This window comes from Mesocricetus auratus, unplaced genomic scaffold (assembly GCF_017639785.1).
Source record: "Mesocricetus auratus isolate SY011 unplaced genomic scaffold, BCM_Maur_2.0 Super-Scaffold_100018, whole genome shotgun sequence".
Taxonomy (NCBI): Eukaryota; Metazoa; Chordata; class Mammalia; order Rodentia; family Cricetidae; genus Mesocricetus; species Mesocricetus auratus.
This window is the reverse complement of record NW_024429199.1, coordinates 38,811,227-38,825,996: the sequence shown is the minus strand read 5'-3', so window position 1 is coordinate 38,825,996 and position 14,770 is coordinate 38,811,227. Positions and strand designations below refer to the sequence as shown.

The 14,770-nt window shown below is 43.1% G+C and overlaps 1 protein-coding gene across 18 annotated transcripts in view; it reads left to right on the top strand.

Moving 5' to 3' along the window:
- Positions 1-14,770, top strand: part of Syne1 (spectrin repeat containing nuclear envelope protein 1) — a 454,318-nt gene that overhangs the window by 187,015 nt on the left and 252,533 nt on the right. For all 18 annotated transcript variants that reach the window (XM_040728331.1, XM_040728319.1, XM_040728318.1 and 15 more), the window contains 6 exons: positions 192-350; positions 1,282-1,464; positions 6,131-6,232; positions 9,236-9,439; positions 11,903-12,110; positions 13,251-13,363. In XM_040728331.1, the coding sequence (XP_040584265.1) occupies positions 192-350; positions 1,282-1,464; positions 6,131-6,232; positions 9,236-9,439; positions 11,903-12,110; positions 13,251-13,363 (969 nt within the window). The remainder of the gene's footprint in view (positions 1-191; positions 351-1,281; positions 1,465-6,130; positions 6,233-9,235; positions 9,440-11,902; positions 12,111-13,250; positions 13,364-14,770) is intronic.

The window sequence follows — 14,770 nt, the reverse complement described above, 5'->3', positions numbered from 1 at the left end:
GGGAATTGTATATACATATGTCTGTGTATATATGTATATCCAGGTGTGTGTGTGTGTATACATATACATGTTCACATATTATCATTAGTTTTCTGAGTAAAGCCAAACAAAATACATTTCTTGGAAGACAAATATTTTTAAACCCCTATCACTGGTTGTGTTACTAATTAAGGAAACATTTATGTCTGCAGCATGAAACTGCCAGGAACGAAATGAATTCTAAACAGAAAGAGTTGGATAGTTTTACCAGCAAAGGCAAGCACTTGCTATCTGAGCTGAAGAAAATCCACAGCGGAGATTTCGGCTTGGTCAAGACAGACATGGAGAGCACCCTGGACAAGTGGCTGGATGTAAGAGCGCCCCCTGGAGTCTGTGAGCAGTTTACACGCAGGTTCCTTCAGGCAGAGGATTAACCAGAGACTGGAACTCCACTTTGAGTTTTCAGAGTTCATGCCAACAGAAAATGTTATATGAACTAGTTTGACAAAACTTACTGGCAGATTTCTGGAATTTCATTTGATGTCTAAAAGCATTATAACTTGAAATGTTTCCCTTCTCAAAATGTTGGAATTATGGTTAGAAATTGGATCATTTATCCATACCTGGTAGAAAATGTAAATATGAATGTACCATATAGAGGCAGTAGCCTTACACTGAAGAGGATAGGCTTGTGCTTTAAAGGTCTGACTTTCAATTATTCCACCATCATTCACCAGCTCCATAATCAGCTGCTAAATATTTTCCTATATGGCAGATATACTCAAATCTAATTAGTGTCTGTTCCTATATCACAGCATTACAAGTAAAAATGCTCAGAGTGCTTGCTACTTTGAATATAAACTCAGGGCTGGAAAGATGGCTCGGAGGTTAAGAGCACCGGCTGTAGAGTCCAGGTTTGATTCTTAGCACCCACGCAACAGCTCACAGCCATCTGTGACCCTAGCCCCGGGAGGTTCGATGCCCTCTTCTGGCCTGTGCAGGCACTGCACACATGTAGTACATATATATACAAACAGGCAAAACACCCATAGACATAAAGTTTTAAAATGATAAAGGAAATAAACACAATGCCATCCTATATAGACCTCAGTCCTGGAGAGTCCTGTGTAGTGAGTGACACTTCTGTGTTCTAACAGACCCTTTGTCATTAGTACCCCCAACAATCATTATTTTGAATTTCTGCCAGAATGTGATATTTTTCTTCTCATGAAAACGCTGGTGGGGGAGTGAGGGTTCCAGAGCCCCCTATTATGATGACCTGGCTCTTATTTCCTCTTGCAGGTATCAGAGAGAATTGAAGAAAACATGGACAGGTTAAGGGTGAGCATGTCCATCTGGGTTGATGTCCTTTCCAGCAGGGATGAGATCGAAGGATGGGCCAACAGCTCGCTTCCACAACTGGCTGAACACATCGGCGACCTGAATGACAGCCTTCGGGCTGAAGAATTCCTGAAGGAGTTTGAGGTAACTGACAGTGCACATGTGTGGAGGTTCGGGTACATCACTATGTAGACTGAGAGAGAGAAAAAATGGGTGTTCCTAAGTCCATTCTGTTTCTCAAAGACACAGACGAATATGACAAACACCACCTAACTTCAGCTATTGATTTAAAAACTTGATTAGGCTCTAGTTAAGCACTTTTAATAATTATTTCTTAGTTGGGGCTTATATTCATCTCTTTTCTGTGGCTGTGATAATATGCCCTGACAGAAATCAGCTTTGGAGAGAAAGGATTTGTTTAGGCTTATGGTTCCAAGCAGGATGCGGTCCATCTTAGCAGGGATAGCATGGCAGCAGGAGTGTGAGGCTGGACCACCACAGTTCATCTTCACACAGGAAGCAGAGAGAGTAAAATCCAAAATCTGAAAGTGGGGCCAGGGTACAAACTCTTGGAGCCCACCCCACAGAAATACATCCTCCGCAAGGCTTCACTTCCTGATGTTTCAGTGACCTTCCCAAAAAGGCTGCCAAGTCTCCCAAGACATGAGCTCATGGGGACGTTTTTATTCAACTCCTATCAACGAACTTCAAACATTAGTGTAAAATTAAGTGCCCAATTATTCTGAGAGTATGGAGCCTTCATTTGCAAAACCCACATAAGAAGTGTTCATAACTTTTTGTACCTGCGGTCCTTCATTCAGAAGAGAAATATCTTCTACTGAGAACCTGCATTGTGCTGTGGCTACATTTGGTGGCATGTTATACTTTATTTATAGAAAAATTAAAGATGCCAAACCTTTGAAAATTGTACTTGGCTATTTATTCTAAACTACTTTCAATCCTATTTAATGTGTTGGTTTTTAAAATTAAAATTCAGCCATGAAATTCTTAGCAAACATTGCGCCAGTCTTTTTTTTTTCCACTTTTTTGTTGTTTTTGGTTTTTTATGACCCAACACAAATGAGAGTCATCTGGGAAGGGGAACCTCAACTGAGGAATTGCTTCCACAGATTAGCCTCTAGGGCATTTCTTGATTAACGCTGTGTGTAGGAGGGGCCATCTCTAGGCAGGTGGATTATATGAAAGAGAAGCTGAACAGGACACAGGGAGCAAGCCACCATGGTCCCTGCCTCTTCTTGAGTTCCTGCCCTAACTTCGCTCAGTGATGGTCGCTGACACAGAAGTGTAAGCCAAATAAATCCTTCTGTCCCCAAGTTGATTTTGGTCACAGTGTTTATGACAGGTGGAGTGTTTGCTGTCTTAGATCTCCAGAACTCTCATGTGGCCTATGGATGTGGTGGTCTGCCTGTAATCCTATCAATTTATAAGGCGGAGAGCAATTGAGGAAGATACTCAATGTTGATCTCTGGTACACAGACCTGTACATATGCCCACATACATACATGTGTGAATGCATATTACACTCCATTGAAAAAAATAGTGACAATAGGATCATGATTAGAAATTAGACAGGCTACAGAGAGAGAAAGCTGTTTCAAAAGGCATGTAGTTGTCCTTTCAGTGAGGGAAGATCCTAGCCACATTCTGTAGCCTGCTACTCCCCCACCCCCGTTGTTGGCTGATTGTGTTTTTACTCCTTAGTTCTTAGCTCTTTTTGGGGTGGGTACTGCCACCCAACTCCCAAATAAATCACACGTGAAGTCATCCTTACTTATGAATGCCCGACCTTAGCTTGGCTTGTTTCTAGGCAGCTTTACTTGAATTATTCCATCTACCTTTTGCCTCTGGGCTTTTTCCTTTTCTTACTTCTGTATATTTTACTTTCACTCTTACTCATTGTGTGGCTGGGTGGCTGGGTGGCTGGGTGGCTGGGTGGCTGGGTGGCTGGGTGGCTGGGTGGCTGGGTGGCTGGGTGGCTGGTCCCTGACATCCTCCTCTCCTTGTTCTCTCGCTGCCCCTCCTTTTCCTCATGTTTCCTCCTATTTATCCTCTCTGGCTGCCAGCCCCACCTGTCCTTGCTCCTGTCTCACTATTGGCCGTTCAGCTTTTTCTTAGGACCATCATGTGTTTTAGACAGGCAAAGAATCACAGCTTCACGGAGTTAAACAAATGCAGCAGAAACAAAAGTAATACATTTGTACATCATTGTTTTAAAGATTTATGTATTTATTATGCATACAACATTCTGCCTGCATGCATCCCTGCAAGCTGGAAGAGGGCACCAGATCTCATTACAGATGGCTGTGAGCCACCATGTGATTGCTGGGAATTGAACTCAGGACCTCTGGAAGAGCATTCAGTGCTCTTAACCTGTGAGCCATCTCTCCAGCCCCCATCTGTACATCATTAAACAGATGATCCATAGTATAAACAAATGCAACACACTTTAAAGTAATATTCGACAACAACCCCCACACCGACACATACAAAGAACCTGACAGATACGTGGATGAATGACTGTAGTCTAACTGTACTGCCTAAGTTACTGGACAATCTCACACTCAAATCGTTTTTGAGAGATCTTGTAATCTAATCCCAGTTTCTAAAGGTATCTGAACTCAAGAAAACTACACAGACTAAACATTCAGACATAATGAAGAATTCCAAGGTCTTTTTAGTTTCTATTGCTGGTGTTAAAATTAGTGTTACAGTTCATATGGTGTTCCGTACTGAAGTTGGGTATTCGGGATCACAAAGGGTGATTGTTGCAAAATATGTAAGCCAGAATTAAACACACAAGAAAAAATTAATTGTGGACTAGAGCGTTCTCTTGGTGATTAAAAGCATTGGTTGCTCTTCCGGGGAACCTGGGTTCAATTCCCATTATCCACATGGTGGCACACAGCCATCTGTAACAGTTCCAGGGGATATGACACCCTCTTTTGGCCTCTGAAAGGAACCAGGCATGTTTGTGGTACACAGATGTGTGTGCAGACAAACTATCTATATCATAAAATAAAAAAATAAATTTGAAAAAGAAAAAAACATAATTGAATGACTGGAATCATGAGTTAGTGATAAAAGCATACGTTGCTCTTACAGAAGACCTCAGATCAATTCCCAGCACCCAGTGGGTAAGTTCACAGCAACCTGTAAGTCGGGGAGGGGCCAATGCCTCTGACCTCCACAAGTATCTGCATACACAAGCATACACACATGCACACAGACACACATGTGCACACATATACACAATTTTTAAAGTAAAATAATAAAAAACTAATAGTAGGGCCTGCAGAAATGGCTCTGCAGCTAAGAGTACCTGCTGCTCTTGTAGAGGATCTGGGTTCAGTTCCCAATGCTAATATGGCAGCTCACAACCAAGTGTGTCTCCAGCTCCTGCAGATCATGTACCTGCTTCTGGCCTCAGTGGGCACTAGGCATGCATGCTCTGCACACATATACATGCAGACAAAACACACAGACACATCTTTTAAAAGCCTAACTGCAAATAAATGTACAGCTAAATAAATTCTACTAAAAACAAAAAAAACTAACGTTTTTTTTTGGGGGGGGATGTGGTCTTGCTATGTGATTAAGCAGCCATCATCTACCTCAGCCTCCCGAGTGCTGAGATTATAACTTTGCACCATTGCCTAAAAAATACACCATTAGTTAATTATTATTATACATCTTCGTGTGCACTAAGTCCTTGGGTTCTTGATGTCTGTTACAACTGCAGCAGACGCAGGGCATGCAATGCTGCACTATTCTATGGTGCGCTTTCCGGTTCCACAAGGACAGTGACACCATGCTTAGAGCCTGCAAATGGTGGTAAATACTGCAGTGTGAAGGACAGGCAGTTGTCAAATCAACCTTCTTTTGCTGACTGCGAAAACTCGGATATCTATGCACCTCAAACCCTTATTTGGTGTAGCAAGGTTCGGTCTCTCTGAGATGGACTTTTTGTTACTGACCCTGTGACGTGCCAGTTACTAAATCAGTGCATTGGAACCAGCCTGGTACCTGGTCCTGTCCTTTCTACTGCCAGGCCTAGTGCAGGTCAGCAGCCGAGTTCCCTAAACACCCAGCTAGTTCTGTAAAAGGTTACCAGGCCTGGCAGTGAGTTCTCTATTGCACAAGCCATTGGAAATTCTGTGGTCACAAAACACTAGGTTCTGTTTTCCACGCTGAGCGGGCTCTCATATTAAATATTATTTTGTGACTCTAAACTACAAAGTTTATAAGCATCTTTGCTCAATAATGATTCTTGGCTTGGTATTCTTTTCTGTGTTAATTGTTGATTCAAAAACATTGGGGAGAGGTAAAATATCAAATGTCAAAATTGTTTCTGCTCCAAGGTCTTATAAATATTTATTTGAAGAATGTCTTCTGTGTACTGTTGATAGTCACTGAACAGTCCCGATATGCATTTGTTTTAGCATGCTTCTGTAAGATTTTGATGTTGCCATAGTAACTGGTAATAATACTGCTAATGAATAAATGACAGCCTAGTGGACATCTTCACTGACTCAATGCTTTGGATCAGTGTTTCATTTTTTCCAGGGGATTTTTTCCCACTAAGAGGGTGGAAAGAGAGAAATTCCCACACACCCTTTATTATCCAGAGTGAACATTAATAGTAACATTTTCCACACTAGTGAAAAAGTTGGGTGGTTTTTCTAAATACACCCTGGTGTGGTGACAGTTAGCTCTCAGTATGAGATGCCAAGCGTAGCCTTGTCGGTTTCTGGATTAGTGATGCCTGACCCCTGTGTCTTTGCCTTCCCAGTCTGAAGTTAAAAACAAAGCCTTGAAATTGGAAGAACTGCATTCCAAAATCAATGACCTTAAAGAACTAACTAAAACTCCAGAAACACCAACAGACCTGCAGGTAAGCAAACGATGACTTTTGCAACAAATACCAGGTAACAGCCAATCACATCTCCCCTCCCCCAAAATCCAAAACGTATGTGTATGTTGTATATGTGTGTATATGTCTATATCACATAATTCTTGGCAAACGTGGGCTTTTTTGTACATGAGGTTAAACATCAACATCAGTAGAATTCTTTGTGCCAATATTCATAATGTAGGGAAAAGAGACCAGTCAAAGAAACACACCCTGAGCAGAGCCAAAGAAACACACTTGGGCCCTGCAACCAGAACTAAAGAAATGTACCCTGACCCTGAAACCACTGCCAAAGAAACACACTTTGTCCCTGGAATCAGAGTTAGTGAAAGAAATGCACCCTGGCCCTAAAATTGGAGCCAAAAGTCTAAAAAGGACCAGAGAAAGAAACACACTTTGGCCCTGAAAACCAAAGCCAAATCTCACCCTAATCCCTGTGCAGAAAACTAACCAATCCTCGAGCAGAGCTCTAGCCAATCTGAGCTCAGCACTCAAATCTGACCAATCTCCTCCACCCTGGAAGCCCTATGTAAACCCTGTGTCTGTTCAGCTTGTGTCTGTGCCTGCTACCTAGCTGTCCTCTGCCACTTTGGGCAGAGGGCAGCCACTCTCCTGGATTCTTCCCTCCCAATAAACCCCTTGGATGAGCTTTGGGTGAAGATCTTCTTTTGCGATTGCGGCGGAGCAGAGCGACTCTGGGCAGAGCAGAGTGAGCAGGGCTGTAACACTTTTGCCAGGGAAACCTTCCCTTGGCAGAGCAGTGTGAAGTTTTTACACTCCCCGGGAGCAGAGCTGAACTGTAGTAACTTCGCCTGAGAAACCTCCTGCCGAGCAAAACTGCTACACTGGGCGAACATCCCCAGCTAGAAGACCCTGTCCTGCTGGAGCAGAGCTGATACACTTGGGAAGTCATTTTCTGAGGCCTGGCTGTAAGCACCTAAGCTTACTACAACCTGTGGTGGTCCTTGGCTCCCTAGCTCCAGGATACCTTTCCATCTGAGCTGTGTAACACTCAGTATTCTGTGACTCCCAAGTGCCAGAATACCTGACCTATCCTGATCCAGCCCGAAATGCCTACACATACCATATTTACAATTCATATGTTGTAATGTTATAATAAGGGTAGTTAAAATTTCCTTACAGAATTTTGGGTACATTATCAACATGATTGTTTCTTGGTACATTCTATGTTTAGAAAGGAATAGACCAATCCCTCCTTAATGAACATGTGTTTTTACTAATGTAGTAATTCATTTACACAGTAACATGGTCCTACAGATGCAGGAACCATGAGGCAGGTCAGGGAGGAACTGGGTTGGCCAGGGAACCTGGGCTTCCCCAGCGTCCAAGCCCTAGAAGTACCCTGTGTGGTATGTATTCTTTGACACCTCACCAGTGCCGGGTTGAGGTCTCTGGGGTATCTTTCCCTGCTTTCTTTTAGATATGTTCATGGATTTTTCTCTTCTTGCTGTACTAATCTGTCCCTGATTCTCTGTTTAACTGACTTACCCATGCCTGGCGCTGAACTCAGGCATGTATGGGATTGTTGGACATCCCTGAAGCAAAGGAAATGATTTTCGTATTCACAACTGAGAAGAAGGGATGCTGATTACTGTCACGTATATTTGGAACATCAATTGGCAACAAAGTATTGTAGAGTGAGGATTAAGCAAGGATTTTGGGTGTGAGTTACTGCTGTTCTGCATCTGACCTCTTTCTCTCAACTTGCTCCCTGCCCCAAGGAAGAGGTATGAGATGTCTTTACTGTCATCTGGTACAGGTGGAAGAATTTCTGTGATGCCACTTAGTGGGCAGCATAATTTGTCCCCTACAGTTGGCAGAGTCACCAGCATCTGGTTTCTAAACCCCTGCCAGGCAGGCTGACTGATTTCTGATGTATTTGTTGAAAAGTAAATAGTTGTATGGGTAGCCTGCATCTCAGCATCAGATGGGGTTGGTGAGTACCAGCATGTGGCCTCAGTCCACAAATTAGGAGTGAAGGAAGAGACCATTCTTCGAGCCCACAGTGCAAGGACAGCTAAGTTGTCTAAGAAGACCTAGGGGATGAATTCATAGTCCCTTGGGCTGAGAAAAAACAGAGTAAAGAAGTAATATACAGTATACAGGCTCATCTAGGGACTTTCAGCTGGGGGGTCCAACAATGAAGGCATCACTGCCCCCTCCTAAAAAAACCCTGCAAACTAAAAGAAGCGGGGGTATGAGAGGCAGCTCACACTCATCTGTGAGTCTTCAGTTCGGAATGCCTCACCCACCTCCCTCCCGGCCAGGCTGGCAGGGCCCACAACTGTACCAAGCAAGCAGGCACGGAAGCAGCAAAGCACGAAGAGGCTCTCGACTCCTCGTTCACAGCTGCTCTGAGCAGGGAGTTAAGAAAATACAGCAAACCTTTATGTTTGATGACTTTGCCAAACAGCACTGATCTTTGTTTGAGCTGTGGGATTAAAGCCGTTTTCCAGCTCAGAGTAGTTGTAAGTCCCTTTATTAACTCAGGAACCACAAAAACAACTTTCCTAAAATAGCTCATCCCAGAAGAAGAAAGCAAATAACCCTACTACTGCACATCTTACGGGATGAAATTGGTTCATGGTTAAATCCTATGGCGGGTTCCTCCAATCGAGTGACATGCAGGCAGGCCCGTGTGAGTGTGCCTTGTGGAGAATTAACGGCAGACTTTTGGTCCAGCTTTGCTTTTAGGATGTGACCTTCCCTCCCCTGGAGCCTCCATCCAAACCACACTCTACTCAAACCCAGGGTTAGCCACAGCTCTGCTCTTTCCCTTCGCTCAGGGAGTTTGGCAGCCCACACTCTGCCAGTTTTCCATCCTGGGAACAGCTATTAGTATTGGGGTGGCTTCCATGGTGAGCCTAATGTGTTCTCAATGGAGTTACGCGTAAACAGAATTCCTGGCGGGTGAGTGTGCTTTCGGTCCTCCCAGAGTTTCACGAACTCTGACTTTATATTTAGTTTATAGAAGCAGACTTACGGCAGAAGCTGGAGCACGCCAAAGAAACCGCCGAGGAAGCCAAGGGGACCCTGAAGGATTTCACTGCTCAAAGCACCCAAGTGGAGAGATTTGTCAAGGACATAACAGCGTGGCTGATCAACGTGGAGGAATCTTTGGCCAGGTGTGCCCAAACTGGGACCTGTGAAGGGCTGAAGAAAGTCAAGGTAGGTCAAAACTAGCTTTCAGGGTTCCCACTTGAAGTCTAGATTCGTCCTCCTATTTTGTAACTATCGTAAACACATAATGTCTGCTTTCAACTACCCAAATACAACATACTAAACACCCAGGCTAACTAATTCATAAGACTGAGCAAAGCACAGGTAGTGGCATGAGAAGAACTGGATGCATGCACCAAGAATTGAAAGACGGGTAAAAAGTAGGCAGCATGCATTGCTGTAGACCCTGCCTGATGGCTATGCAGACGTGTGTGTGTGTGTGTGTGTGTGTGTGTGTGTGTGTGTGTGTGTGAAAGACGGGTAAAAAGTAGGCAGCATGCATTGCTGTAGACCCTGCCTGATGGCTATGCAGATGTGTGTGTGTGTGTGTGTGTGTGTGTGCGTGTGTGTGTGCACACGCATATGGGGAGCCTGTTTGATTTTGATTTTGCACTAATTTTTAAGCTTAAACCTCAAAAAAGTGATGGTTTTTCAGCATTTAATTTGTCTCTGTGTTTAACTTGGACACTTTCATCTGTAGAATGCTGTGATTTTTTTTAAAGGAGATCATCCTATGTCCTCTCTTCATGTTAACAGATGACAATCGTGCTCAACCTTTCATAAAGTATACATAATGTATTGACTTTTCAGCATTTTTCTTTTGAAAAAGATCTTTCTCTCTTCCTGTGTGTGTGTGTATGTGAGAGAGACAGAGAGAGAGAGAGAGAGAGAGAGAGAGAGAGAGAGAGTGTGTGTGTATATGTTCACAAGTGAATCCAGGTGCCCACAGAGTGTAAAAAAAAAAGGGCTTGGAGCAGGAGTTACATGTTGTTGTGAGCCACCCAATCTGGGTGTTGGGAACCAAGCTGGGTCCTCAGAGAGCAACATGAACACTAACCACTAAGCTGTCTCTCCATCCCTGGCTACTGTTCTTCTTTAGCATAGTTTTATGCTATGCTACAGGCAAGGACACAGGGCTTTAAATCAACTGATGGTGTGTGTATGTGACCCACAATCCCTACACCAAACCACACAGTGACCCACTGGACAATGTGAGCTGCCATGGTTTCTGATACAGACCCTGAACTCAAGATCATAGCTGAGATGCTATGACAACCTGCTGAATTTTGAGATCCTAGACTACCACCCAGATTCTGTCTACTTTCTAGTAGCTGTTTGTTACCAAGGAAGACTGATATGTTTTATTAAAGAATCAATACAGGAACGGGAGACAACTCAGTTGGTTACCTGGTTGCTGGACAAGCCTGAAGACCTAAACTAGCCTTAAAAAAACTTATATATTTGAGTCAAACTTATAATCTTAGTGCTGGGGATGGAGACAGGTAAATCCTTGCCTAGATGAGTTAGAAAGCTCTGGTCCAATGAGAGATCCTGTCTCAACAAACAAGGTGACTTCCAGTCCAATGAAAGACCTTGTCTCAAATAAACAAGGTGACCTCAAGTCCAATAAGAGACCTTGTCTCAAAATTCAAGATGGGAGTTGGAGAGATGATTCAGAGGTTAAGAGCACTGGCTGTTCTTCCAGAGGTCCTGAGTTCAAATCCCAACAACCACATAGTGGCTCACAACCATATGTAACAAGATCTAGTGCCCTCTTCAGGCCTGTGGGAATACATGTAGACAGAACACTGTATATATAATAAAGAAAGAAATCTTTTAAAAAAATCAAGATGGGAAGCTCCTGGTGGCTATCCTCTAAGTTCCACATGCATGCAAATACATGTGCACACGTGAATGCAAGTACACACACACACACACACACACACATACACACACACACTAAAAAAGATAGAACCCATACAGGCCTATAAATATAGGTATAAGTATAGATATTTGTCTATTACACAAATTCTTTTCAATTTTTTAAGATTTACTTTTTTTGAGATTTTGCTTGAGTATTGTATTTATATCATTTCTATTCCAACCCTTTCCCTTCATACTCCTGTGTTCCCCCACTTCCTCTCAAATTCATGACCTCTTCTTAAATTATTATTATTATTATTATTATTATTATTAATGTGTGTGTGTAAAACCTACTAAATCCATTTTATGTATATGTGTTTAGGGCCAACCACCTGAGACTTTATAATCTATCAGGGAGCCTGTCCCTAGAGAAAACCAATTCTCCCTGTCTTAGCAGCCATTAAATATCTGTAGCTCTTTGTCTGGGGATGGGGGAGCCCTTCTGAGATTCTCTCCATCCAAGTTGAGATGTCAACTGGTATTGTCATTGTACATATCTTTTTTAGGTGACCACATTGATAAGATTTCATCGATACAGCTCCTTACCATAATATACAAGATGCTTTTAAATCCCACCCCACAAGTATACACAACTGAGATTTCTACATTGTTAATTTCAGATTTTAAAAAAATACCAAAGTGAAATAATTACAGTATTTCTCTTGAATGTCCTTCGTAGTATATTCATGGTGTGTTTTCTTCACATAGGACATCCAAAAAGAACTCCAAAGTCAACAAAACAACATCAGCTCCACCCAAGAAAATCTCAACAGCCTGTGCCGAAAGTACCACTCAGTGGAGTTGGAGAGCCTGGGCCGGGCAATGACTGGGCTAATAAAGAAACATGAAGCCACCAGCCAGCTGTGCTCCCAAATCCAGGCCAGCATGCAGGACTCTCTGGAAAAACACTTCAGTGGTGAGTTGAAGGACTTTAGTCTGAATCACTGCTTATGAGAGGTTGTTTGGACCAAATGTTGTTCAGAAACTGGCAGCCAAAGTTTGAGCAAATCTTCCAGTTGGATTAGTGTTTTAAATTCAGTTGTGCTCTGAGATTTGGGTAACAAAAGTTCTGTCCCACACACTTTAACCTCTCAGAAAAATGTTTCCCCTTCTTCCTTGAAAGAATGGGAGTCTACCCATCTTGGTTTTCTGAACTTCACCTGGGTCTTCTAGATAAGAACTACCTCTGTTGAGATGGTCAGCAACTGCTACACAGATAGCTCAGGACACCTTTTCATGCTAGGATGAGTCGATACTACAAACACGGATGTTGGAAGAGGCCATAGCAATGGCAACCATGTGGTTCAGAAGATTCCCACTCCCTGTCTCTGCTTCTGAGAAGCTGTGTTCCATTCTGATGTGGGTACATGGTGGCTTTCTAGGTCAATGTAGTAAAACAAAGCAGTGGTTCCTGCCCAGGCCATTAAGAAAGTCTTTCTTTTAGGGCTAGAGAGAGGGCTTTCTGTTCAAGCATGGTGTGCTGAGTTTGGATCCCCTGCATGTACACAAAAAGCTGGCTCTGGTGGCACATGTCTGCATTCCTAGTGCTGGGAAGGCAGAGATGGTTAGATACCTGACCTATCAGGTCAGTCTGGTTGAATCTATGACCTCCAGGTTAGTGAGACACTCTACCTCAGAAAACAAAGATGGACAGAAATAGAGGAAGACAACTGATGTAGACTTCTGACCTCCATGCACATGAAAACACATACATGTGCACACACATGAACATGTACCCACATTTTTAACACTCCTGAGCATGTTTCTTATGGCATTCTTATAAACCCTTTCCCAAAATAAAGCAACACAATGTGAAATCAAGCATTCCTAGTATTTTACAACTTTTTGGTCTCTTAAAGGTAACTTCTCCACCCTACTATAAATAGTCATAACCTTAGGTCACATTATAATGTTTTATATCCCATTGTTTCCTTTTTGAAGTATTTTTAAAAAGGAGGATGAAATAGACTGGAATACAGAAATAATTTATTGTGACCGTACTAGGAGCTCACTCAGCGTTTTGAATTTGTTCCTCCTTTTTATTATTTTCAAAAAGATTCCATGCAGGAATTCCAAGAATGGTTCTTAGGAGCAAAAGCAGCAGCCAGAGATGCTTCTGATCTAACTGGTGACAGCCAAGTTCTAGAAGCCAAGCTCCAGGATCTTCAGGTATAGGTGCTGTGATGCTGATGTGGATGGCATAATGCTGACAAGGATGCTGTGATACCAATGTGGATGCTGTGATGCTGACATGGATGCTGTGATGCTGATGTGGATGCTGTGATGCTGACGTGGATGCTGTGATGCTGATGTGGATGCTGTGATGCCAATGTGGATGCTGTGATGCTGATGTGGATGCTGTGATGCCAATGTGGATGCTGTGATGCTGATGCCTTTCCTTCCCAGACATACTCACTGCCTTGGGTCAGACCCAGACTGTTTCTTACTATTTCCCCAAGCCTTCTTATTTTGGTCCATCTTTTCTTCTTCCCATTAAGGAGTTGGGCTGTGAGTCAGAAGGTGTTAGATCACAAGGAAAGTCATAGAAAAAAATCAAACTAGAAATTGTCAAGGTCTCATTTTTTAACCCACTCGCCATTCCTCATTCAAAGTGAAACTTTATTTTAACTTTTTTGTTTCATTTTAGGTTTTGAGACAGGGTTTCTTTGTGTAGCCCTGGCAGTCCTGAACTCACTCTGTAGACCAGGCTGGCCTCAAACTCACAGAGTTCCACCTGCCTTTGTCTTCAGGGTGCTGGGGTTAAAAGCATGCACCACCATCCCCAGTTCCAGTGTTTATTTTTAAAAATCAATGAGGCCTGGTGTTGTGATGAAGCCTGTAACCCTGGCACTCAGCATGCTGACACAAGAGGCTCTCAAATTTAAGTCCAGCCTACACTCCACGAGATAACCATCCAACAACAACAACAACAACAAATCTCTATTAGGGAACCTGAGAATTGTATGGTGATAAATTTCTGTCAATAGCCCACTGCATGGGAAGTCAGGTTATTGTTTCATGTACAGGGCTAGTTTTGCAAGAGACACAGTAAATTCAGAGTAGAATTGTCTTCAACATTGTGGCATTCTACACAGAAATGTCCAGATGACAGGGACATTCTAGAGTTCGAGGGAGACATAACCAGCATTAAGTTCTAGGTTTCCCAGGCATAGACCTTCTGAGGAAGAGGTCCATGTAAAGAAAGGAAGGCCTATGCCTGGACTTTCTGCAGAGTAGACCAGAGAAGAGAGGGAAGAGGTAGAGTGACTTCCACCAACGGCTTGAGGAGATGGGAGCTGGAGCCAGGAGACCAGGGCATTAAGAACAGGAAAACACTGATAATGGGGCCATGATGAGAAACTCCTCTTTTCCAGCTTACTGTTTTAGTTCCTCCTCAGCTCCAATGGCTGTCCTGTCTTGCACTGCCTCGATTAGGAGCCTGTTTCACCCATCCTTCTCGACCTAGCCTAGTCAGACCTTTTCCCAGTAGACTGAGCTTTGTTTCGCCCTTACTTCACTGCCTCAGCTCAGCACTGTCGTGAGGAACCCCGTTTATAACAGCAGCTGTCTCTATTA